The 24,156-nt window shown below is 43.4% G+C and overlaps 1 protein-coding gene across 3 annotated transcripts; it reads right to left on the bottom strand.

Moving 5' to 3' along the window:
* Positions 1–4,948: 4,948 nt before the first annotated feature.
* Positions 4,949–24,155, bottom strand: LOC139584320 (protein transport protein Sec24A-like). 3 transcript variants are annotated; one of them, XM_071416019.1, is made up of 24 exons: positions 23,587–24,155; positions 21,286–21,312; positions 20,273–20,818; positions 18,573–18,734; positions 17,656–17,730; positions 17,356–17,528; positions 15,244–15,425; positions 14,994–15,096; positions 14,506–14,632; positions 14,057–14,166; positions 13,660–13,772; positions 13,295–13,413; positions 12,979–13,034; positions 12,577–12,783; positions 12,013–12,136; positions 11,636–11,794; positions 11,135–11,308; positions 10,586–10,696; positions 9,902–10,077; positions 9,040–9,177; positions 7,688–7,792; positions 7,351–7,443; positions 7,000–7,103; positions 4,949–6,136 (listed from the first exon to the last, which is right to left on the bottom strand). In XM_071416019.1, exons 1-24 carry the CDS (start codon positions 23,642–23,644, stop codon positions 6,022–6,024), a joined length of 3,357 nt encoding a protein of 1,118 aa, XP_071272120.1. In that variant the 5' UTR covers positions 23,645–24,155; the 3' UTR covers positions 4,949–6,021. The 3 variants fall into 3 exon arrangements, with proteins under 3 accessions (XP_071272120.1, XP_071272136.1, XP_071272127.1); XM_071416035.1 differs by lacking the exon at positions 18,573–18,734; XM_071416026.1 differs by lacking the exon at positions 21,286–21,312 and having other exon boundaries at positions 23,587–24,154.
* Between the last annotated feature and the right edge of the window lies 1 nt (position 24,156).

Raw genomic sequence — 24,156 nt, 5'->3', positions numbered from 1 at the left:
TTTGGCTTGGAAAGGTTTTTTCGCCTGGTCACATACAGCTGATGTGTTGTGCATTGAAATCCACAAGGGAAGAGGTGAGAGGAGCGCGCATAGATGCGAGAAAGAATACAACGTGGCTGCTATGGAAGTGAACTGTGTTTACACGTGATCAGTGTACTATTCACTCTGCCGATTCTGTTGAAAACGTTTCTTAAACGGAAGCAAACGGAACAATACGGGGATAAACATACCTGAATTTGTACAATAAAAACTCATGTTTGCAACTGTTGGACTAATGATTACACCCTATATCAGCTAGATGCAGGTAAGAGTGTGCAAGGCATTATTGAATGTCACTGTCTGTCACCTTAAATGTGTCTCTCGACCTGTGTGCACCTACGTTGTAAACTGTTATTCATAGGCTAGGTTGTAGCAACCGCATGATGGGTATTGGAACATTTGAGTATCATGTAGTAGCCTAAACCTATTGCTGTTACATTGAACTGGGTGAATGGAATATGAATGACAGTCATCCAATATGCTGTAATAGAAATAATGCCATGCTTATAAAAAAAAAGAAACATCTTAATTAAACGGCACTGACTGCCACTGGAACGTACATTTATGTGACTTGCTAGCTAACTTTAGCTTGCTAGCTCAACGAATGCTGCTGGGCGAAGAAATATGCACCTCTTGCTGTTTTTTTGGTGACCTTATTTGACCTTTTCTGCTTCTTTTGAGAAACGGTTTGATCCTACCTTGGGGCACTACTTGTTGAGTAATTAAAACACTAAATCATGATACAGTAACTATTGGTCACATATGTTTTCATTATAGAATTGTCAGTTATTAACGATAAACCTTTAAACTGCACTCTTCCTCCCCATCTCTAAGTTTCAGCTTCAGATGACAAAACCTGCACACATTCTGAGGGTTGCAGGTCTGCCGACTTCCTATTGGTCACACATTTAATAAGGAGAAATATCCAATAAACCAAAGACATTGCTTTAACTGTGAACAAACTTTATTGCAGACATTTTCCTCAAATAAAATGGAGCATACATAAAATAAACAAGTAACTACCATGTATTTACATTGGGGATAATGTGTGTGTGACAGAGATGTTGGGATAATGTGTGTGTGTGTGTGCATGTTGTGTTTTAAGTTTCCTTGTCACCCACCCATCTCTGCTTTGTCAGTCTTGATAGGCCCAGTGTATGCACTTCTGGGTGAGGCTGTCAGGCAGTGGTGGAGAGCATTGCAGATCTGAAAAGGAGATGCAAAGTGACAGTACGTATACAGCTCAACAACATGTTTGTGTGCACATCTGTTGGTGGGATTGAGCATATGTGTATGTAATATAATTCTGAATTACCTGTATCCATTTGGGAATCGTCAAAAGTTTCTCCCTTCAAGGCCAGTGAAGTAGGAACTGGTGAAGCCGGTCAATTAAATACCACAGCAGAGGACTGCTGTGACTACAGCTGAACTACTGGGGGTGGCAGATCTAAAAGAGAGGCATAATTTTCTTAACTGACAATAATCATACAAGTAAACAGAGTGAATGAGTATAAGGCCTAGATTCAATCAGATCGAGCGTTAACCAGAGATAGCTGACACCAACATAGCTTATGTTTTGCCGGTGTCTGACGTTGGATCTGTCAAATCGGCAAGCAGCTGCTCTTGATCATTGTCATGAATCTACACCGTGAACGAGAAAGTGTAGGTTATATATAAATAATGACGCTCAAATTCAAAATCATTAAGCTAAATGAGGATTTATATCAGCTTAATCGAGGTGTAGATTACGTCTCAAATTCCAGTGTTTTAACTTGTAAACAGGGATGCATGAGATTTCTGTTAATGCGACTCCCTGCCGCCAACGGCAATGTGCGTTTTAGGTATAACGCCAGGACCGCTTGTGAATTTGACAGCTTTAAACACAGTTCCACCAAAACAACCGCTATGCGGATGTGATTGAATAGAGCCTCAAGTGAGGGAGAGTATGCATGTGATAATTACCTGCATCACCCGTCATGGCCGGTGAAGCAGGTGCCGGGGCAGACGTGTTAATATATATATATATATATATAATCTAGCTAGTATGATTGTAATCATCTGTAAAGTTGTTTTACATGCAAAGTAAGAAATAAAAGTGGACTTACCGGTCTGCTGCTCTTGGGAACTAGATGGAGGCATCCACATAGGTAAGCTGGACAATAGAACGAGTCAAAATTCAATTCAATTCAATTCAAGGGGCTTTATTGGCATGGGAAACATGTGTTAACATTGCCAAAGCAAGTGAGGTAGATATTATACAAAAGTGAAATAAACAATACAAATTAACAGTAAACATTACACATACAGAAGTTTCAAAACAATAAAGACATTACAAATGTTATATTATATATATACAGTGTTGTAACAATGTACAAATGGTTAAAGCACACAAGTTAAAATAAATAAGCATAAATATGGGTTGTATTTACAATGGTGTTTGTTCTTCACTGGTTGCCCTTTTCTTGTGGCAACAGGTCACAAATCTTGCTGCTGTGATGGCACACTGTGGAATTTCTCCCAGTAGATATGGGAGTTTATCAAAATTGGATTTGTTTTCAAATTCTTTGTGGATCTGTGTAATCTGAGGGAAATATGTCTCTCTAATATGGTTATACATTGGGCAGGAGGTTAGGAAGTGCAGCTCAGTTTCCACCTCATTTTGTGGGCAGTGTGCACATAGCCTGTCTTCTCTTGAGAGCCATGTCTGCCTACGGCGGCCTTTCTCAATAGCAAGGCTATGCTCACTGAGTCTGTACATAGTCCAAGCTTTCCTTAAGTTTGGGTCAGTCACAGTGGTCAGGTATTCTGCCACTGTGTACTCTCTGTTTAGGGCCAAATAGCATTCTAGTTTGCTCTGTTTTTTTGTTAATTCTTTCCAATGTGTCAAGTAATTATCTTTTTGTTTTCTCATGATTTGGTTGGGTCTAATTGTGCTGTTGTCCTGGGGCTCTGTGGGGTGTGTTTGTGTTTGTGAACAGAGCCCTAAGACCAGCTTGCTTAGGGGACTCTTCTCCAGGTTCATCTCTCTGTAGGTGATGGCTTTGTTATGGAAGGTTTGGGAATCGCTTCCTTTTAGGTGGTTGTAGAATTTAACGGCTCTTTTCTGGATTTTGATAATTAGTGGGTATCGGCCTAATTCTGCTCTGCATGCATTATTTGGTGTTCTACGTTGTACACGGAGGATATTTTTGCAGAATTCTGCATGCAGAGTCTCAATTTGGTGTTTGTCCCATTTTGTGAAATCTTGGTTGGTGAGCGGACCCCAGACCTCACAGCCATAAAGGGCAATGGGCTCTATGACTGATTCAAGTATTTTTAGCCAGATCCTAATTGGTATGTTGAAATTTATGTTCCTTTTGATGGCATAGAAGGCCCTTCTTGCCTTGTCTCTCAGATCGTTCACAGCTTTGTGGAAGTTACCTGTGGTGCTGATGTTCACCCAAGGCTGAAAAATGGCTTTAGAACGTTGGCTACGCTAAAACACTAGCCCATATCAAATGAATGGAATCGAATGTTCGCAGAGCCTGTTTTGACTGGAGTGAAGCTTAGATTCCCATTTAGCCCAAATGGCACCAAAGAAAGGTATCCCTTTTTATTTTACCACTACAATCTATTCTAGCGCCACAAAACTAACCGGTGGCCAGAATTATTACAGCCGGGTTGGTTTAGAAACCCCATTGACAATGCATGGGAAATGGTTTGTCAGTTTAGCCAAAGAATCACGGCTGCCGGTCAAATCAATGGTTGGTTATTAAAGTTTTCCAGTATCGAGATCCATGATTCCCCTTCAAGTGAAATATCACAACCAATTCTAACTTAACTCAAGCAACAATCAGTCAAAAGGAAATATTTTAAGTAGGTACTCCATCAATTGATCCCTCTTATTTAACGAGACAAGTTAGTTAATACAAATTATTAATTAATTATTATAATAATAATAATTATAATAATGATTAATTACTACGGAGCTGTGAGGGGAACGGCACCTCCGTACCTTCAGGCTCTGATCAGGCCCTACACCCAAACAAGGGCACTGCGTTCATCCACCTCTGGCCTGCTCGCCTCCCTACCTCTGAGGAAGTACAGTTCCCGCTCAGCCCAGTCAAAACTGTTCGCTGCTCTGGCACCCCAATGGTGGAACAAACTCCCTCACGACGCCAGGTCAGCGGAGTCAATCACCACCTTCCGGAGACACCTGAAACCCCACCTCTTTAAGGAATACCTAGGATAGGATTAAGTAATCCTTCTAACCCCCCCCCCCCCCTTAAAAGAGTTAGATGCACTATTGTAAAGTGGTTGTTCCACTGGATATCATAAGGTGAATGCACCAATTTGTAAGTCGCTCTGGATAAGAGCGTCTGCTAAATGACTTAAATGTAAAATGTAAATTGTTATTTACAATGACAGCCTAAGAACAGTGGGTTAACTGCCTTGTTCACGGGCAGAAAGACAGATTTTTACCTTGTCAACCCAATCTCGCAACCTTTCTGTTACTGGCCCAATGCTCTAACCACTAGCCTACCTGCCGCCTCTTGGGAAAACTACTTCAACATCTATTAGGAATAAAACACGCAAACATTTTATTACTATTATTTAATTCTGGAAACTTCCACAAGAACAAATAATATCTTAAAACCATAGTACTATTGAGACCAGAACAGCAACATCCTCTGGCCTTGTCAAATGTAGAAATGTTAACTGCAGGAAAGGTATGAATTGTGAAGTACAATAAGAATTACACCTTAAGTCACTATTTATTCCGTCATTACTTCTAAGATATGATAGTATCTTTGCATCAGAAAACATTCTGATATGTTCGTATTGCTTTTCACAGTTGAATTTGAAAAGGCATACCATTTGAGACAACATCCATGTTTATCATACCCTGCTCATTCATGACAAACCACAATTAGGTTTAAAAAGTTCCGAACATTTTATTAGCGTCATTTCACCTTAATATGTTCATACTAAAATCAACAATTCTTTACCATAATGTAGTCTCTTCAATACACAAGTATCAATAAGCATGATTAAAAGATCACAATGGCTTTGTCTGTATTCAAGAATTTCCCATATCCTATTATATTAAAATATTTCATATATAGCGTTTGTATTTAAACAGAGGTTTAATAATAAAAAGTTCCCATAGAAGGCAATTAGAGGATTTAATCAGATCGGGATTCTCATTAAACAAAGCAACGTCTTCAGAGGTGTCGAATGTCCATGACAAGTGAGAGAGAAGAAAGAAAGGGTGAGAGAAGGACAGACCAGACCCAAGAGATGACAGCATTGCATTGTTTAGTCAACAACATTCGAAAGGCAGCAAATTATAACAAGGTTAGTTCGCCTTCAAACGTCTACATTTCTGCCTTTGCATTAAGCCTAGATTTGTTCGACACAATAACCAAAATAAAGCACACATCTGTCCTTCACAACTAAAATTGGTAGATCGTTATTCTTGTAGCTGAGATATTATTCTTACGCTCAAGGTGACATCCAATAATAAGTCCTCAGGGCAGGCGATACTCCAACATTGCCTTTAGCATGATACTTCTATTATTTTATTAGCAAATACAACTATGCTTTTGATCAAAAGACTTGACATCCATAACTGTATATGAAAAGATCTAAGAAAACCTTGTTCTTTGAGAATAAACACTGATTTCCTCAATCATTGACGTACATATCGTATCATGAGTTCCCTGGTTTCGACAAGCTGTTCCAGCTTGAAAAATAGTCAAACCAGCAGCAAAATCAGACCTCGCTTAGTCACCTCTGTCCATGTCCTGCTTACCACACAAAGTTTGATTCGTTTGAAAGAAAGTCTGCAGCTGGGGGAAATCTTCAGGAAAGGCAATGATACACACAAAAAAATGGTGAGCCACAACCGAAGATGCTGTGAGAGGCAGCAGTCCCTGACAGGTTCCCACCGTTCGTTCACACACTGATGTTCCCAGGACTGGCTGACTGAATACACTGGGTTTACTTGGAGATTTGCTGTTGGACGTGGAGTAAAAACTCATAGTAAGACAAGGCCGACTCTGTCCGATCCTCTATCATGTTCTGCAAGAAGCTGGCTTTCAGTGGGCTCTCATCCCTGAAAGGGAACAAAAAAAAGGGAGGTTGGATCCACAACATTTACACATCGTCTCTTGCAGAATTGACCTGAGCCGATTGACAGGTCAACAAAACTCCGTAGGCTGTCAACACTGTCAATGAGTTCAACCGGATCTAAATACACATTCTATTTTGGCCTTTATTTACCCAAGGAAAACATCAAACATTGTATGCAACCAAATTGCACCCTTACTCCCCATAGTGTGCACTACTTTTTATTTTATTTTTATTTTTTTTATTTTATCCCCTTTTCTCCCCAATTTTCGTGGTATCCAATCGCTAGTAATTACTATCTTGTCTCATCGCTACAACTCCCGTACGGGCTCGGGAGAGACGAAGGTCGAAAGTCATGCGTCCTCCGAAGCACAACCCAACCAAGCCGCACTGCTTCTTAACACAGCGCGCCTCCAACCTGGAAGCCAGCCGCACCAATGTGTCGGAGGAAACACCGTGCACCCGCCCCCCTCAGTTAGCGCGCACTGCGCCCGGCCCGCCACAGGAGTCGCTGGAGCGCGATGAGACAAGGATATCCCTACCGGCCAAACCCTCCCTAACCCGGACGACGCTAAGCCAATTGTGCGTCGCCCCACGGACCTCCCGGTCGCGGCCGGCTGCGACAGAGCCTGGGCGCGAACCCAGACTCTGGTGGCGCAGCATAGCACTGCGATGCAGTGCTCTAGACCACTGCGCCACCCGGGAGGCCCCCTGTGTGCACTACTTTTGACCAGAGCTCAACAGTAGTGAACTATAAGTGGAATAAGGTGCAATTTGGAACGCAGACATTGCCTCTGAACTCGCAGTGCTCTAGTCTAGTAAAGCCACACCACTGTTCCTAATGCCTACCTGATGACATGCAGGATGGGGAAGAAGGGCCTCTGTTCCCTCAGCCAGCCAACGAACGCTCTGGTTCTCTGGGACTCTGCAGTGTCCAACTCTGGGAGCATGTTCTGGGAGATTCAACACCATTATAATGAAGCATCTTTATGGCACCCCTTTCAGGAAATCTGTTGTGCATCTCATTTAAAACAGCACTACTAATATATATATATATATAAATAACAAAAAAGATACAACTACCACATGTAAATACAGTATAATACACAGAGGTCCTGGTGAGTGATACAGAACCTTGACAGGAGCAGAGGAGCTGGGCTAAGAGAGTGAAAAATGGGAGCAGGTGTTTAAGTTCCTTACCATGTTCAGAGGCACAGCAGCGTAGTTTGGGAGCCCCAGGACTTGAGTGAGGAAGTTGGGGTTGCAGTTTCTTCCAATCCAGAGATAGATCACCTGTTCGGACAAAGGAGAAGTCAGTCAAGAATGTGTTCATGTTATCCATCGGTCCGTTTCTCCAGAAAAATCCACTGTAGATAGTGTTGCATGTCTATTTTAGGTTGTACGCCAAATGACAGATTCCTTTAAAGAAAATCAAGTAAATGAGGGCAAGCTAAAGCATGATGGTGCAATGCATCAGACTCTGGATTATTCATATGTCAATAACAAATAAATGCATCATCATGGTCATTCTACTAACCGAGCCAGCGTCCATAAGGAAGGCCCCATCTCTGCTCAGCTTCTCCACAGACAACTGCTGGACTCTGGGCTGGGGGATGGTGCGCTCACTGATGTTCAGGGCTCCCTGTGGTGGGAGAAGAAAAGAGGGGAGAAGCGAATAAAATAAATAGTTAATAAAGCGGAAATGTACAATATATCCACACGTCAGATGGAAGCAGAACCATGTATAGACAAACAAATGTGGACACCCCTTCAAATAGTGGAGTCAGCTGTATAAAATCGAGCACACAACCATTCAATCTCCATAGACCAACATTGGCAGTAGAATGGCCTTACTGAAGAGGTCAGTGACTTTCAACATGGCACCATCCTAGGATGCCAGCCTTCCAACAAGTCAGTTAGTCAAATTTCTGCCTTGCTAGAGCTGCCCCGGTCAACTAAGTGCTGTTATTGTGAATTGGAAACGTCTAAGAGCAACACTGGCTCAGCCGCGAAGCTACACAAGCTCACAGAACGGGATTGCAGAGTACTGAAGCTTGTAAACATCTGTCCTCGGTTGCAATACTCACTACAGAGTTCCAAACTGCCTCTGGAAGCAACGTCAGCACAATAACTGCTTGTCGGAAGCTTCATGAAATGGGTTTCCATGGCCGAGCAGCTGCACAAGCCTAATATGACCATACACAATGTAAAGCATAGGCTGGAGTGGTGTAAAGCTCGCCACCATTGGATTCTGGAGCAGTGGAGTGAAGTTCCCTGGAGTGACATCACGCTTTACTGTCTGGCAGTCCAACGGACTAATCTGGGTTTGGCGGATGCCAGAAGAAAGCTACCTGCCCCAATGCAGTGCCAACTGTCAAGTTTGGTGGAGGAGGAATAATGGTCTTGGGCTGTTTCATGGTTCAGGCCGTTTAGTTTCAGTGATAAGAAATATTAACCCTACAGCATACAATGACATTCTAGATGAATCTGTGCTTCCAACTTTGTGGCAACAGTTTGGGGAACGCCCTTTCCTGTTTCAGCATGACAACGCCCCCGTGCACAAAGCGAGGTTCACACAAATTTTTTGTCGAGATCGATGTGGAAGAACTTGACTGGCTTGCACAGAGCCCTGACCTCAGAATGGAAGCAAGTACCTGCAGCAATGTCCCAACATCTGTTATAGCAGCAAATGGGGGGGACCAACTCCCTATTAATACCAATGATTTTGGAATGAGATGTTCGACGAGCAGGTGTCCACATACTTTTGTGTATGTAGTGTATGCATTATCATTTAAGACATGATCAAATATAACATTGTATAAACTACAAGAAAATATAGCTTCTCTCATTATCCATCTATGTGAACATCAGGGTTTCCCCTAGCCCTACCTCATCAGTCAGATCGTCCACGCGGTACAGCGCTGGGTGGATCATCAGCATGACGTAGGCCAGGGGCTGGTACTTCAGCTGACACATGGCAAACACACGGTCGTCCAGCCTGGTGCTTGTACCCGTTCGGAAGGCTTTCTGTGGATCATAGAACAAAAACGACATATGAGCAAAGCATGAAGGAGAGACAAACAAATCGCAATAGCTGCGTCTTACATTGTCAGTTTATATGACTAGATTTGTTATGGTGTTTTGCTGGTTTATGTTCCAAGACCTAAGCCATGCCGAGTTGTAATAGAACTACAGGAATAGCCTGTTTGGTGGGAGGTAGGTTTCGTCCCAAATGGCATCCTATTCTCTTAATGGTGCACTGCTTTTTTGGGGGGTATTTTACCCCCTTTTTCAATCGTCTCATCGCTGCAACTCCCCAACTGCCTCGGGAGAGGCGAAGGTGGCATCGTGAGTCCTCCGAAACATAACCCGCCTAACTGCGTTCCTTAACACCCGCCAGCTTAACCCGGAAGCCAGCCGCACCAATGTGTCGGAGGAAACAACGTTCAACTGGCGACCGGGGTCAGCTCGCAGGCACCCAGCCCGCCACAATGAGTTGCTAGAGCCAAGTAAAGCCCCACTGGCCAAACCCGGACGACACTGGGCCAACTCTGCGCCGTCCTATGGGACTCAGGCCGGTTGAGGCACAGCCTGGGAAATGAACCCGGGTCTGGAGTAAAGCCTGCAGCACTGCATGCAGTGCCTTAGGCCCATGGTGCACTGCTTTTGACAAGAGCAAAAGGGTATATTTTGAGACAAAGCCGTAGACTGCCAGGGGACTAGCCAGGGAGGGAGTGTGTGGATAGCGTACCTGTTTGAGCAGGGCGAGGATGTAGAGGGGGAACAGTCTGAGGCAGGCGGGGGCCAGGAGGCCAGGCTGCTGGATGGTGAGTACAGAGGTGCGGAAGGACGTCAGAGAGTCGATGGACGCGTTGGTCATCGCGTCCCTGGCGTCACTCAAACTGGCCGTCACTGAGCGATCCACAGCTGGAGAGCGAGAGACACACATAAGGAAAACAGAACCAAATTCAAACCTCAGCTACATTTCTCAGGGATTGTGATTCACAAGTTACATGAATGTACAGTACATGCAACCGTTGGTTTAAATCATTTCTTGTTGCTTTATATCAGGGTAAACTATCAATAATAATGGTATAATATTATTACAGTAGGTTCTCTTTAGAAGAATAACATTTCATCAGTGACTGAATAGACATGGGTAAAACCCCCATCAACACACTATATGAAGATTAGTCCACAGTCAGTTTCATTTAGCTACTTGGATCCCTCAAAAGGTCACGGTAACCAGGCAACCATCTGATATCACTTACAACCATCTGTCCATGCAAATTAGGCAACTATGGTAGGGTGGGGATGACAAGCCTGCGCTCACTATGAGACATTAACTATCACAGGATGGGACACACTAAGGACTTCACCGTGATGGAAATAAACATGCCTTTAATAACTACACAAATACCAACAAACTACCTACCCATGCTAGCCAGCAGACAAGTGATGGCCTGGACATCAGCCCCAGCGAAGATGTCGGATAGGGAGTTGACAACAGGCAAACACATGGTGTGGACTCTGATTCGTCGCTCTCCTGTAGAAATACAACACCAAGCAACAAGTTACTGTTTCAGCATTACAATGGGTATACATCTGAAATAAACATTGGTCAAGTAAGGAAACAAAAAAATATTAATTTAATTGCACTTCAGAAAGAACATGTTTACATTTCGGTATTCAGTTTAAAAAGTGTTCCATCTCACCCTTTCATGGCTCACGTTTACAAACATGGAGTCTTGAGTCCCAAACGGAACTCTTTTCTCTATATTGTGCACTTTTTTTTTTATTAGCCAGAGCCTTTTGAGTCCTGGTAAAAAGTAGGGCACTATGCATGGAATAGTGTGCTATTTGTGACGTATACAATGAGTCTCAACCAAGTAAATCCCACAGAAAAATAATGACGCTTTTTGGTAAACTCCCCTATACTACCACAGAGTCCCCCAGCCCACCACAGTAGCTTCAGACAGTATACCTTTGCTGGACGTGTAGAGCAAAGCAGCCTGGAAGGAGACCGACTGCATGTCCACCAGGTTCTCTTCAATGGACATCTGCACAGCGAAGCCTGCATCTGGGTTCACGTTGGGCAGAGACAGCAGGTCCGTGGAGCGCACAAAGAAGTTCCCATGGAACGTGTGGATGGACAAACCTACATGGAGGTTAAGGGGTTTGAGTTGAATATTCTTTTCACAATAATCAACATGCAAAATAGATTGAAGTGGGTCAGAGAGATTTGAGTTAAATTCAAGTTCATCCTCCCAGATAAAGAAATCTACTGGAGCAGGGACAGACTCACAAGTTCACAGGGTTAACATTATCCTTCATCATTGAGCATTGGGATTATCAGCAAATAATTTACACAGATTTAAGATGAAATAAGATGCATTGTCCCCGAAGGGAAATTCGTCTCAGACAATTACAGTGCTGCTGCTTTCACATAATACAATAAAATCAGCACAGTGAAAAAAGTAGTCACCTTTAGAGCAGCGTATCCTCATGACAGCCTCGAAGCCGATCTTGCGGGTGAGGTACCTCTTGAGATCCTTCTGGAAGCACTCTACCCCGGCTGGATTGTGCTGCTGGTGGTAGGAGGGGTAGTAGTACACACTTCCCGCTGAGTACCTGGATATGCAACCTGACGGGAGGAGAGAGAGAAGATTGAGAGATTACACATGAATCCAGCCAAGGTATGATGTTCTATACACAAGGGGAAATTTGATTTGTCACCAGCAAGACACATACTGTACATACATCAGAGACATGCACAGGGCACTGATTGCTTGTGGAATAAGGTGACTTCGTAAACAATCACACATTGTAGTGCAGATGTATGTGGCTGAAGGCGCCACTCACCTAAAGAGGCCAGGTCACAGTACTGGGAGCTCAGTAGGAACAGATCCACAGCCACCTGCTGTCCTGAACAGTCCAGGGCCAGCTTCTTATAGAAGTCTGTGGCAGGAGAAAGATGCTGGATATCCTGGGGAATCACCACACAACACAATGAGCACCACAGACAATAGTTTAAAACATTTGTTTTAAAGTGGGTATATTATGCACAACACATTTCTGAAACCCTATCTTTGGGATTGAAGTTATCATGTTTCAACCATCACTGCACAACAGGCATGCACATTGCATACAACTAGAAATGTGGGCGCATCCCACATATGGTCCCGTGTGGCTCAGTTGGTAGAGCATGGCGCTTGCAACGCCAGGGTTGTGGGTTCATTCCCCACGGGGGGACCAGGATGAATATGTATGAACTTTCCAATTTGTAAGTTGCTCTGGATAAGAGCGTCAGCTAAATGACGTAAATGTAATCCCAAATGGCAGAGTATTCCCTACGTATGGGACATATAGGGTGCAATTTCAGATGCAGAACGTATAAACCAGTGTGAACCGGTCTCTAGTCTCTACCTTGGCAGAAGCCCTCTGGTTGGGGTCCTCTCTGGACTTGAGGGCCCCCACACCCAGACTGGGCAGCTGGGTCTGGAAGACGGACACACGCCCTCCGGTGGCCGACAGCAGCTTGAACGCTGCCTGCAGGGCCGGGCCCAGAGCACACTGGGTCTCCATGGTCTTGCCAAACATCTGGGGCAAGCTCTTCAGCAGATCCTGCACCAGCTGCAAAAATAGAAAGACATTTACATAAAGTATTGAAATGCAAAACAGAGCTAAAGAGAGGCTTAGGCAAAACTAAGTGACTCAATGTGAGTGTGTCTTGATTAATTCAGGCAATGTGGTGAGTTGTTTGACAGATTTGAGTCATAGCCTTTTCGTTTTATATTAGCCCGTCTCTGGGGAATATTAGCTCCTTACCTCCTTGCATTCATTGAGGTTCACTAACAGGCTGTCTGGTGTTGGTAAAAATATATCTGGAGAAAAAGAAAAGACAGCACAGAAGACCATTAGACTATTTTGACCTCTTAAAAGTACAGTATTTGATCACTTCTAGGCAGTGAATTAGTCTACAGATGAAGCTTGTAAACCCTTGCGCCTTATCGTTTTCTTTCTTTCAAGACGCAAATAAACAGCACAAATAGGACAAAACAGACCCCACACAATGTAATTTAAAGAGCTCCGGCCCATGTTCACAATCTTCTCTCATTCTTTTTTCTCTCTTCTTTACTCTCACCTTCGATGTCAGAGACTACGAGCATCTGTGGTTGGGACAGGCCCTCCTGGAGGTTGTAGAAGTGGATGGTGCTGTCAAATGTGATGAAGCCAATCTTTGTCCTCGAGTCCCCAGGGAGCCTGGAACACAGACAGGCATTCAGAAGGACTTGTTCAGCAGACAGTCACAGGACACACATTTTTTGTTAAAAGCTACATTGTTTTGGGGTTATTGGAGACGAAACACTTTAAAGCTAGCAAGGTTTCGACTAAAACTTCAGGAAAATGTTAGTTTCTTAAGCCGAGAACATAAGAAAACGGACCATGCTGCAAAGGCCTAATCAGCTTTTTTGTCAGTGTCTCAGTGGTGACGTTGATCATACATACGCATTGATGTTCTCGAGCAGTGACTGACAGACGACGTCTAGGTATCCTGTTTCCACGGCATTGTGGGATACGTCCAGCACGATGAGGTAAACAGCAGGCTGGGGGGGTCTCAGCTGAGTATGACAGGTTTCACCACGTCAATACATAGACTAACACAAACACGCAGACACAAAATATGTAAACGTTTCCTAGAAAAACGGGAGTAAATTATGAAAAACTTAAGCGCATCATAAAGCCTGTTGGAATCACTTCATGAACACAGCAGCAGTAGCACCCAGCTCACTTCATCCGCATTTTATTAGCGGATTAAAGGGGGCAAAATTCCACATAGAGAAGATATATTTTCAGGCAGAAAATAGAATCAATCAATCTTGAAAGACTACATATGTGTATTTACCATGTATTCTGATGGTGCAATGAACTCGAGGGTGGCATTCTGGACCTCAGGTCTTTTGTGTGGCTCGCCATACGATCTGCTGACTGGGTTGTACATGAACTCCTCTGGAACTATACCAAACAAAGATGGAGGTTATCGTCACAGTCAGAAAGGAGCAGCACCAGGCTTGTCCTTGTCCATCACCACTAATATCGGCAGGTTAACGATATTCTGGATGTTTAGGTCAAAGCGGTGTGCTTGAAAACCTTGGTAGAGCATGGGTGAAGTTAGTCCTTGTGGTGCTTGTGTGAATTTCCATTATTTTTTCAGCTTCAGACAAGCCTAACTTCTCACTTGGAACCTAATTTTAGTGTTTAATTAAATAATGAACATTGGATCTGGTCAAAGGAAGTGCCATATATGGGGAATAGGGTGTCATTTGAGAGGAGCTTGGTGGCTGTGGTCCTCACCGTCGTTGACCCGGTAACACAGGTTACACTTCCATCTCCTCTGGTCCAGGAAGGTCACGAAGGGGTTGATGTACGTCCTGCAGGAGCGACACCTCACTATAGTGCTAGAGGTGACCACAGGCAGTTGCTGCAGTGCACAGACAAACCAAAACAATTAAGGGGCAATCTGGGATTAGTACATACATTTTAATGAAATACTGTATATACACCCATCGCCTCTTGAATAATTTTACTTAATACAGCTAGTTGCTGCAGTGCACAGAGAAACAATTAGATTGTCATAGCCTATCATCAATGACAAGTCCCACACAAATCTTTAAAAAAACAAATTGCATTTCAGACATGATCACAGATGCGTAGATTGAAGATAATTTTCCTAGGCTATATGCATCCTTTGATATTTTACTAGAAGCGGGACTGGTAGAAGGAAGATTCTACTGAAGGTTGGGCATGTTTTGCAAGTTGGGAGTGAGTGGGCAATGTCTTACCGAGAGATCTTTGAAGGGATGGAGGAGCAAGCCGAGTGGGAGCTTGGCTTTGTTTAACAGAGACTGGGTCTGGGGGATGCTGGTCAGGGTACTGCGGAAGACCCTGTAGTGAAAGGGAGATGCACAACAGGTCAGAACCGGTACATATTATTTACATGTAGGGTCAAGTTCAAGCACATTAACACACAATATTCACAATGTGGTGGGAGGGTTGACGTTGAGAAACAACGCCAGACAAACTACTACGCACTCTGGGTGGCAGTTGATTTTCTGCAGGTCCTGGGACAGGCAGGGCGTAGGAGGGGTGACTGGGCCCGGAGGGAGCAGGCTCCTCTCCTGCAGCAGGTTGACCACCCTCAGGGCCTCTGGGGTCTGGGACTGCAGACTCAAACCAGACAAGGAGGGGCTCAGTTGGGCTGGACCTGCAGAGGGCTGCGGAGGGAAATTAGGACAGTTAACCGGTGAATACATTGAATGAGGGCAGCACTTAACTAGGATACACCCTTGAGGGTCTGATCAAAAAGTAGTGCACTTGTTGTGCATCCCTGGTAAGTTTCAATATTTCAGTCTATGCATGTCCTATTTCAACATAGAGTTCATTTTAAAAACGTCTGAGTGTTCAATAGTCAGACATGCGCTAAGATCTGACTGTATATCATACAGAAGGTTCAGCTATGAACTGTAGAATTTAAAGTGGAACTGACAGCATTTTAGCATCATAAAATAAATTCATATACATCCCCAGGAAAAAAAGTATTTTTTTCTGAGCACTTCGATAAGGTCATTTTCACAAATGTATAGAATGTTTGGGAATGACGTATAGTAAGGCATTTGTGAAAATTCTTTAGCAATATAGAGTGGGAAAGCAGCCGCGCATTTGGACAATTAATAGACACTGCAGTAAATAAAACCTAACAAAAACATCCGTCTTGATCAGAACCGGAGTAAACGCAGACCGGTGCCCCATAGCCAATCAGAGATTCAGTAGGCATATATGCAAATAAGTCATTTGCAACACGTGCCTGCAATCAATCACTTCGAACTGGACTGTGTGATTACAGGCAGTTGCAACAGCGCAACTTTAGATCATCAGAACGCATTAGTCAAAAGCCACAAAATACACCTGAATGGATTTCTGCAAATACCACGGGAGTCCTCACATTTTGGATCTTCACAGTCCTATTGATCAAGCCACCATGAAAAGTTAAGCTTTCCCCCCCTCAGTTGCCTATGCACATCAACAAGATAAACAACTAATGCTAGCCAGATAAGCTCAAATCTAACGAGGGAACATAAGATAAACCCTCTCAAACTAAAAAAAATAAAAAATAAATAAAAAAAAGGTAGTTGGCTGTCAAAATTGCACTTAAACAATGGGGAATAAAATCCTGCTCATCCTTCTGCAGCTTGCCAGCCAATGCATGCTTGTACTAACCCAAATACATTTGACGTCGACGTCAAATAGATTTGTTCGACAACTAAGAGATCTATTATCCACAGTTAGCATTCGTTCAAGTTCAGCATAGCTACCTAGGAAAGCGATGTACATTTCTTTCTAGCTAACCAAATGACACCTGCCTCTCTAGCTGTAGCCACTGAAAAAAGGTGAGGGGAAAAGGTCAGTCACACCTCCAATGATATGACATCCTCCCAGCAGCTAGCGTTAGGCACAGTGTTTTTAGCTTACTAAATAGATAAGCTAGCTCAGGGGAGTCAAACTCAATCAACGCACAGCCATATAGAAAAATAATACCCCGAATTTGCAGGCTAGACAGCCTATTTGTTAAAAGAAAGAGCGCAACTGTGTCCCAAACTGCCCATTGTTTTATTGGAAATAATACGGCCCTTTGTAATGTCCACTTATTGGATGCTGTATATAGGACTTTAATATATTAAAACTAAAGAGATATGTCCAGCCTTTGCTGCTATGCTTGCAGATGTACATAATACGCTGCGGCCCTAATCAAAAAGGTATTTAGTAACTCCAAATAGTAGCTATAGGTTTGTTGCAACATTTAAACATGTTTTTCATTTTTTTGCACTGCATGGATCACCAGTGGGGTTGAATGCCAGGCCAGCTGTGATTTACAACAATAGCAATAGTTTTTGGACTACTATCCATCTATAACTGCATCCACCTATTCTGCCAACAATGCCTTACCGTACGTACATCATGAAATAGATAAAAATAGGTTCTAACATCTCTTAAAGTTGTTTTTGAGGCATAAACTGGGATTTTGATATTTATTATTTACTGATAGTATGATTGTACGTTTCATATCTGCAAAGTAGCTCAAACACTGTCAATTAAAATCCAAGACTTGAATTGGCAAAGCATAGAGATGAAAGTCAGGTCGCTTACCTGCTGGTATGGCTGAGGATGGGTGTAAGGCTGCGTCAAGGGCTGCATGGGATGTTGCATGGTAGCGGCGTTAGGGGGTGCCGAGGTGTTCTGGTACCCCGGGGGTAGAGAGGGGTAGGATAGACCCATGTGTCGAGTAGGGGGGCCTGGCTGCTGGGGCGGGAGTGGGCCAGCTATAGGGACAAGCACCAAAACAGGCCTCATGTCAGTTCTTAGTGTTGCTAGTAGTAAATCTAGGGGACTAAAAAGTTACATTAGTCATTCATTTCTGATGAAACTATAATGTAGTGGACGACTGACCCATTGTAGGGCCCATCTCCAAGTGATCAAAGCTGTTGGGAACTTGAGCACCATTACCAGGTGTGGGCATGTGTCCTGTTACAGTGCAAACATAACATTAGGGGTCAGAATAAAGATGCATTAAAACAAACAAAACACCACTACTTGTGTAAGCACTTAAAAAGGCACAATCTGTACATTTGGGAAAACTTAGTAATTAGCATACATGTTGTTTGTGTTATGTTTCAGGTCAGTTGTGGTTGTACTTTGTATCATTGCCAAAGGGTTGAGAACATATGAATTACGCATTCAATGTACCCAATTCACAGTCACAATGACAGACAGTAAGACAACGTGATAAATTGGACACATGGGGGAAAACACAGACAAACTCGGAAATAGTGTCAGATGTAAACAGGTGATATCTGAAATATCCATGGAAGTTCCAGGCCTTTTGTTCCTTGCGAAACCATGTTAAAAATCTAATAGAAGACAATGGATCGTCATCAAAACTGCACAGGGGACACAACACACTGACAGCGACGAAACCACACCTGGACACTCAAAATCATTCTCCTGGTTCTCGTTCTCAGTGTGGGAAGCATCATCACTAGCATCACTCTGACCCTGAGCTGGCATGGTGGGAAGACAGAAGGCAATGAGACCCAAAGGGGGTGGCTGTTGGGAGCTAGTTCCACTATTGAGAAACCCCACGTTAGACCCCGCCACCCCAGAGGAAAAGATAAATATTGATAAAATGAATGTACAACTACTGAACCACAAATAAACCACAGTACAAATGAGGATTATTCAACAAGTAAGGTAAACAAACTAGGATCTGGTTCCCCTCTTATTCATTAAAAGGCTAAACTGATCACAGATCAGCACTCCTACTCAGACCTTCCCTGAATACGGCATCAGAACTGATATTTCCTTACCATCAGTCTTGGGGCCAAGGGGAGGGGTGGCATTGCCCATGGGGGGTCCAGCAGTGGGTGGGGTGGGTCTCACAGAGGGTGGGGGGCCGCCGTAAGGCGCTCTCATACCTGGCTGGTATGAGTGAGGAGCTGCCATGGGGTTCATCGGAAGAGGGGCAGAGCCTGGACAAAAACATGTAGGGTCATTAGCTACACATATTACATGTATCTTACACAGTATCCTATCCAAACACCCATCAACTAAAACCTTGTACAATTGTTTGGTTGACATTTTGGATATTACATAAATGGCACCTACATAGTATTGTGCTGCCAGCCCAGACATCAACCTGGCTGTGGCACAATGGCTGTGGTCAAGGCTAACCTATCACATAACCTTAGACAAAACTGGCAACTACACATCATGACAATGTAACCTATAAGACATGGGGGTATATGAGAACTACCGTGCATAAGATGGAAAACGGCCCGTGGCGAGCAGCATTACAAACCCACACTGGAGGTGACAGGTCAGGTAATGTCAATGAACTGGAAGACACCTAGGCGACTACTGAGACTACACTGGGGCATTCCAAATAAGAACAATCTGATGTTGCTTCCAACAGCAAAGAACTGTCATTCAGAGATTGTAAGTGTGAATAAATATTCAATCATCAAATCAACTTGAATGAAAATAGTAAACTAGACAGATTAGAGTGAATCATGTTAAAACAGAAGTCAGGAAGACAGTTATGTCAGCCAGATAATGTGATATTTCTTAGACCACAATGTTGTATAATGCAATAACGGCTTTGATCATGAATCACTGATGGCTTCTGACCAAAAATAAGCCACAAACCACTACAGTGGTAGTGGGGGTAAGTGGTGACTAAACTATCTCACTTCCCCAGAAGTTACTGAAACTAATTTGGCCTGTGAACAAGTATCCTTGAGTAAAGAGTGTCTGCCAAGGAGATATGTGTAGCCAAACTGATCTGTTCGTGTGGGAACGGGAGCAGGAGGGGGCAATGTCCACTTTCAACATCAGTTAGCTAGACCACAGAACAAGGAGCCAGATGTTTCACCGGATGTGCAAATCTGATGCATCCGGGTAGGCATTTCCACTACCCACCAAATATGGCTGAGGGGAAGCCCAGTGGCTGACAGTGGGAGAAGATGGAGTGAGATTGACTTCGGTCTACATTCGGCCCATTTTCTCATCGATGGAACATTTGATCTCATTAGAGCGCTATTCACAAAACTAGAATCTGTTACGAACAGTGGACTAAGTTTTGTAGACTTTACCCTTTGCCCCCCAAAAAATTAAAACGTGGTTTAGGAGTGCAAGGGCAAATAGTTATTGGACATACCATGCTAGAACGCGCCAATAGGATCTTGCTAGCTCGTGCTTGGCTCTGCCCACCTCCTTGCTTGTTCTGCCCACTTTGATTACGTTTTTTCCCCCACTGGAAACGACAGGCTGTGGTCTATCTTGGGTTAGTTCTAAAAAAATCTTAAGCTAAACCACCATCGGTGCCACCGATGTGGAGTGTCATTACACAGACAAAACAACCATAACATGTCATAAAACATGTCATAAGATCATAATGATATCTCAAGTTTTCAACAAAGTGTTCTTCATTGTAGAAACAAACAGCTGTAGAATATGTAACACTTAATCATGCAGCCTTTGTACTGCTCCCTCCAGCACTGTGCTTTACCTTGCTGGGTGTATCCCTGGAGCGAGGTGGGAGGCCCCAGGGGTTGCGTGGCATTGTGGAAGACAGATGGCGTTGCGTGGTACTCTGCCGAGGTGGCCTGGGGGGTTGCCAGGCTGGGCGAGGAGGTTATGTGATTACCCACAGGCCTAAGGGGAGGCACGGCCATAGGAGGCGGTGCCCCCATTGATGGAGGAGCTCCCATCGGAGGAGTCCCCCCATACTGCCAGGCTGGGGCGTGCTGGTAGTTGTTAGCAGACACAGGTGGAGGGGTGGCATGCGCTGGGGGCATCCTGGAGCCTGGGCCAGGGCTGGCAGACTGAGGTGGGGTCATGGAATGTTGAGGTCCCATAGGAGGCCTTTTTAACATGGGCTGACCTGGAAGGGCCTGGTTAGAGCTGACTGGTGGGATGGGCTGGTAGGGACCGGAGTTATAGAGACCAGGGCCAGGCGGCATAGCACCCTTGGCTTGCATTGGGTTGTATGGAGTCTGGTGGGCCATGTAACCTGGTCCGGGTGGCTGCAGCGCTACTGGATTCTGTGAGGGACCTGGAAGACGGGAAAATGATACGAGGTTAGATGACTCCAGGCCAGTTTGACTTAAAGACAAGCACCATACTCTGACATCCCATGTGAATGTCCCTATAGTCTGCATTCAAAACATAGAGGTTCATTTTGCATGGCACAGTGTAGACCATTCCATTGGTCCTTAAGTGAAATCTCCACCCCCAGGGCACCAGGCCATGCAAAACAAACTACATCAATAATAGCCCACTGCCTCATTTGCATGCCAATTAATGCAGATGAAGATAATCTCACTCTACAACCAATGTTTCATTACTACACTATGAACTGCATGGCAGTACTGATTGACTAGGCCTACAACAGTTATGCAACAACGGAAATTATGATTTAAATAGACTCCAGGCCTCCAAAATAAGAAAAACAATCTGTGGACAGACTGACAAAGCAATAACATTACTCAACACACTTAGAGAAGGATATAATCTTCTCACCTGGATTTAAAGCATGCTGCTCCTTTACTGACAGTGAGTGTGAACAGAGAGGAACGGACTGATTAGAAAACTTGTCAATAGTGAAGACAAAAACCCATAATCCCAGCATTTCTAGGCAGCCCCGGGGAAATTGCCAAAATGAAGCTAACGGCCGGCCACAGCTGTCATGTTGAGGGCTTCCTCCAATCACAGTGAACCTGGCCTTGGTGAACCTGTCAGTGAACCTGGTACAACTGCTCAGCCAATTAAAGAGTAAGATGAGGCAAATGAGCACGACAGACAAGAATAGGAGTCACAGGAAGTAGATCCTGTACAGCAACGAGGGTCTATCGTCTTAAAGTGGAAACAGTAAATTGAGTTGGATGAATTCAGCATAGATTAAATCCACTTTGGCAAGAACAATAACACTTGAGTGCTAGCTTTTGCTACCAACATAATAGAACAGTAATCTAGAGAACATATGAAATGCCTTCTGTTAGTAAGATGGATGTTTGAAGCATCTTGGTTTGATCAGAGTTGAAAGACCAATGTTGGAGTAGAGGCATTAAATTGACTAATGCAGAGATAAGGAAACAACAAAGCCAGATTAACTCTATCCTAGGAAGTTTAATCATAATAGCTCAGACATCAGTAGGATTGTCAAACATTTGACAACACTTAGCACCTCTGAACAGTGTCGGCAGACAAATCTCATGTTCACACAGCAATGACATTAAAGTCGTCAGTCACTCAGACTTGTTAAATACTCCAAACCAGAAGGTGGCAGTAGCATTGTTAGGCAATGCATGCCCGTGTGTGTTGCTTAGTCTACGGTCTCAATTCCAATGTTCTCTAGCTAGCTGCACTAATGTTGCTATTTTGTAGAAAGCCCTTGTTGATCCTTGCCAGATGGCCACAGCTAGATGACTACCTAGCAAGATTACTTAATTCAGTCTCCATAATGCCAGTGCTAGCTCATAGCCAAATGTTTAGCTAGCACAACATAGTGTTTTCATTAAGTATACACACGGACTTCTCCACATTTTGTTGTGTTGCAGCCTGAATTTAAAACTGATTAAATTGAGATGGGTTGTCACTGGCCTACATCTAAAATGTCTTAAGTCAGTAAGTATTCAACCCGTTATGGCAAGCCTAAATAAATTCAGGAGTAAAAATGTCCTTAAATGTCCTTAATGTCCACATAAGTTGCATGGACTCAGTCTATGTGCAATAAGTGTTTTAAATGATTTTTTAATGACTACCTCATCTCTGTACCCCACATATACATTTATCTGTAAGGTCCCTCAGAGCACAGATTCAACCACAAAGACCAGTGAGGTTTGAGCATGGTTAAGTTAATTACACTTTGGATGTTATTTCAATACAGTCACTACAAAGATACAAGCGTCCTTCCTAACTCAGTTGCCGGAGAGGAAGGAAACCATTCAGGAATTTCACCATGAGGCTAATGGTAACTTTAAAACAGTTAGAGTTGAATGGCTGTGACAGGAGAAAACTGAGGATGGATCAACATTGTATACTGAATAATATAACAATCGCAACATTTTTACTGAGTTACAGTTGATAAGGAAATCAGTCAACTGAAATACATTTTATAAGCCATAATCTATGGATTAACTCTAAAACGACATTGGAGGCAGTTTATGGTAGAAAATGAACATTAATTTCTCTACCATAAGCTAAAAGATACATCTACAAACATTTAAACGAAATACTGTATGAGTCTATTCATTCCTATGGAGGACTGCTTTTCTGAGGAGTGCCAATATGGCCGACCGGTTGCTTCAAAGCCTCTTATTGGCCAATACGTAGTACAAGCAATCCAGGGTTTATATACACCATTGGTATACACAGGTCTGTTTACGAAGCATGTGAAAAATACAATTTGATTTCGAATTGCCAACTAACTGCAATTTGTGTCTCTAGAGGACAACCAAGTTTAGCTAGCTAACATTAGCCAACTCATCTGACTTGTCTCAACTATTCTAAGACAGATAAATGTTAGCTACCTGTCCTAGTTGGGGAATCAACGCGTTTACTTACAGCTATCCAAATAACGTAGCTATCTATATGAACATGTGTGCTTGTGGTCTCGATAAGAGCAATATTAAGTTAGCCCACTACTAGCAGCCATCATTCATGGTTAGCATTATTACCAAGGCAGCAAGTTACTGTAGTAATCTGGCCATCTTGCTAACAAGCCAAGTCAGATAAGGTCGGATAAAATCTTATTTTGCTAGCTAGTTAACGTTAACGTAGAAAGCCAACAGAAGATAGTTAACTCGTGGCGAAAGTACTCACCATTTGCGTACGGCGGTCCTCCTGCCCCATTCTGAGAGCTAAAATCTGTACTTGACATTATGAAATAGACACCGACCGTAATCAAATATACTGCAGAAATGCTTGGTTGTCGAATAGCTAACTGCGTTTTACTTGGCTAAGTTAGCTGTTTACCTAGCAGGGTAACGTTAGATGTTTAGTTAACGGAGCGACTTTGCCACACAGGCTTTCAGGTAAAACAAAAAGTTAATTAGCTAGCCCACTTGTTAGCTATCACAGGACCATGATTGGGCCGTTCCCCGTTCAACTACGGGTGTAGGACTTGTCAAGACAATCATGTGAGGCCACTGAAATCACTTATCGTCTTGCACAGGAAGTTGGGATCACCCAGTAGACGATGGCTAGATGGGGTACAGATTATGTCCAAAATAATTTGTGTTGCATTTTAGCCAACCCTTAACATAACCTTAACCTAATTCTCAGAACCTGTTACGATTAATTATCCAAACCTGCAGCATAAATTATATTAAAAGTAAATTATGACATAAACTGTATCCATCGTAGTCCCACCCAGCAGGCTCAACGTAAAAC

Source organism: Salvelinus alpinus, chromosome 1 (assembly GCF_045679555.1).
Source record: "Salvelinus alpinus chromosome 1, SLU_Salpinus.1, whole genome shotgun sequence".
Taxonomy (NCBI): Eukaryota; Metazoa; Chordata; class Actinopteri; order Salmoniformes; family Salmonidae; genus Salvelinus; species Salvelinus alpinus.
This window is presented reverse-complemented; position numbering and strand designations above follow the sequence as displayed.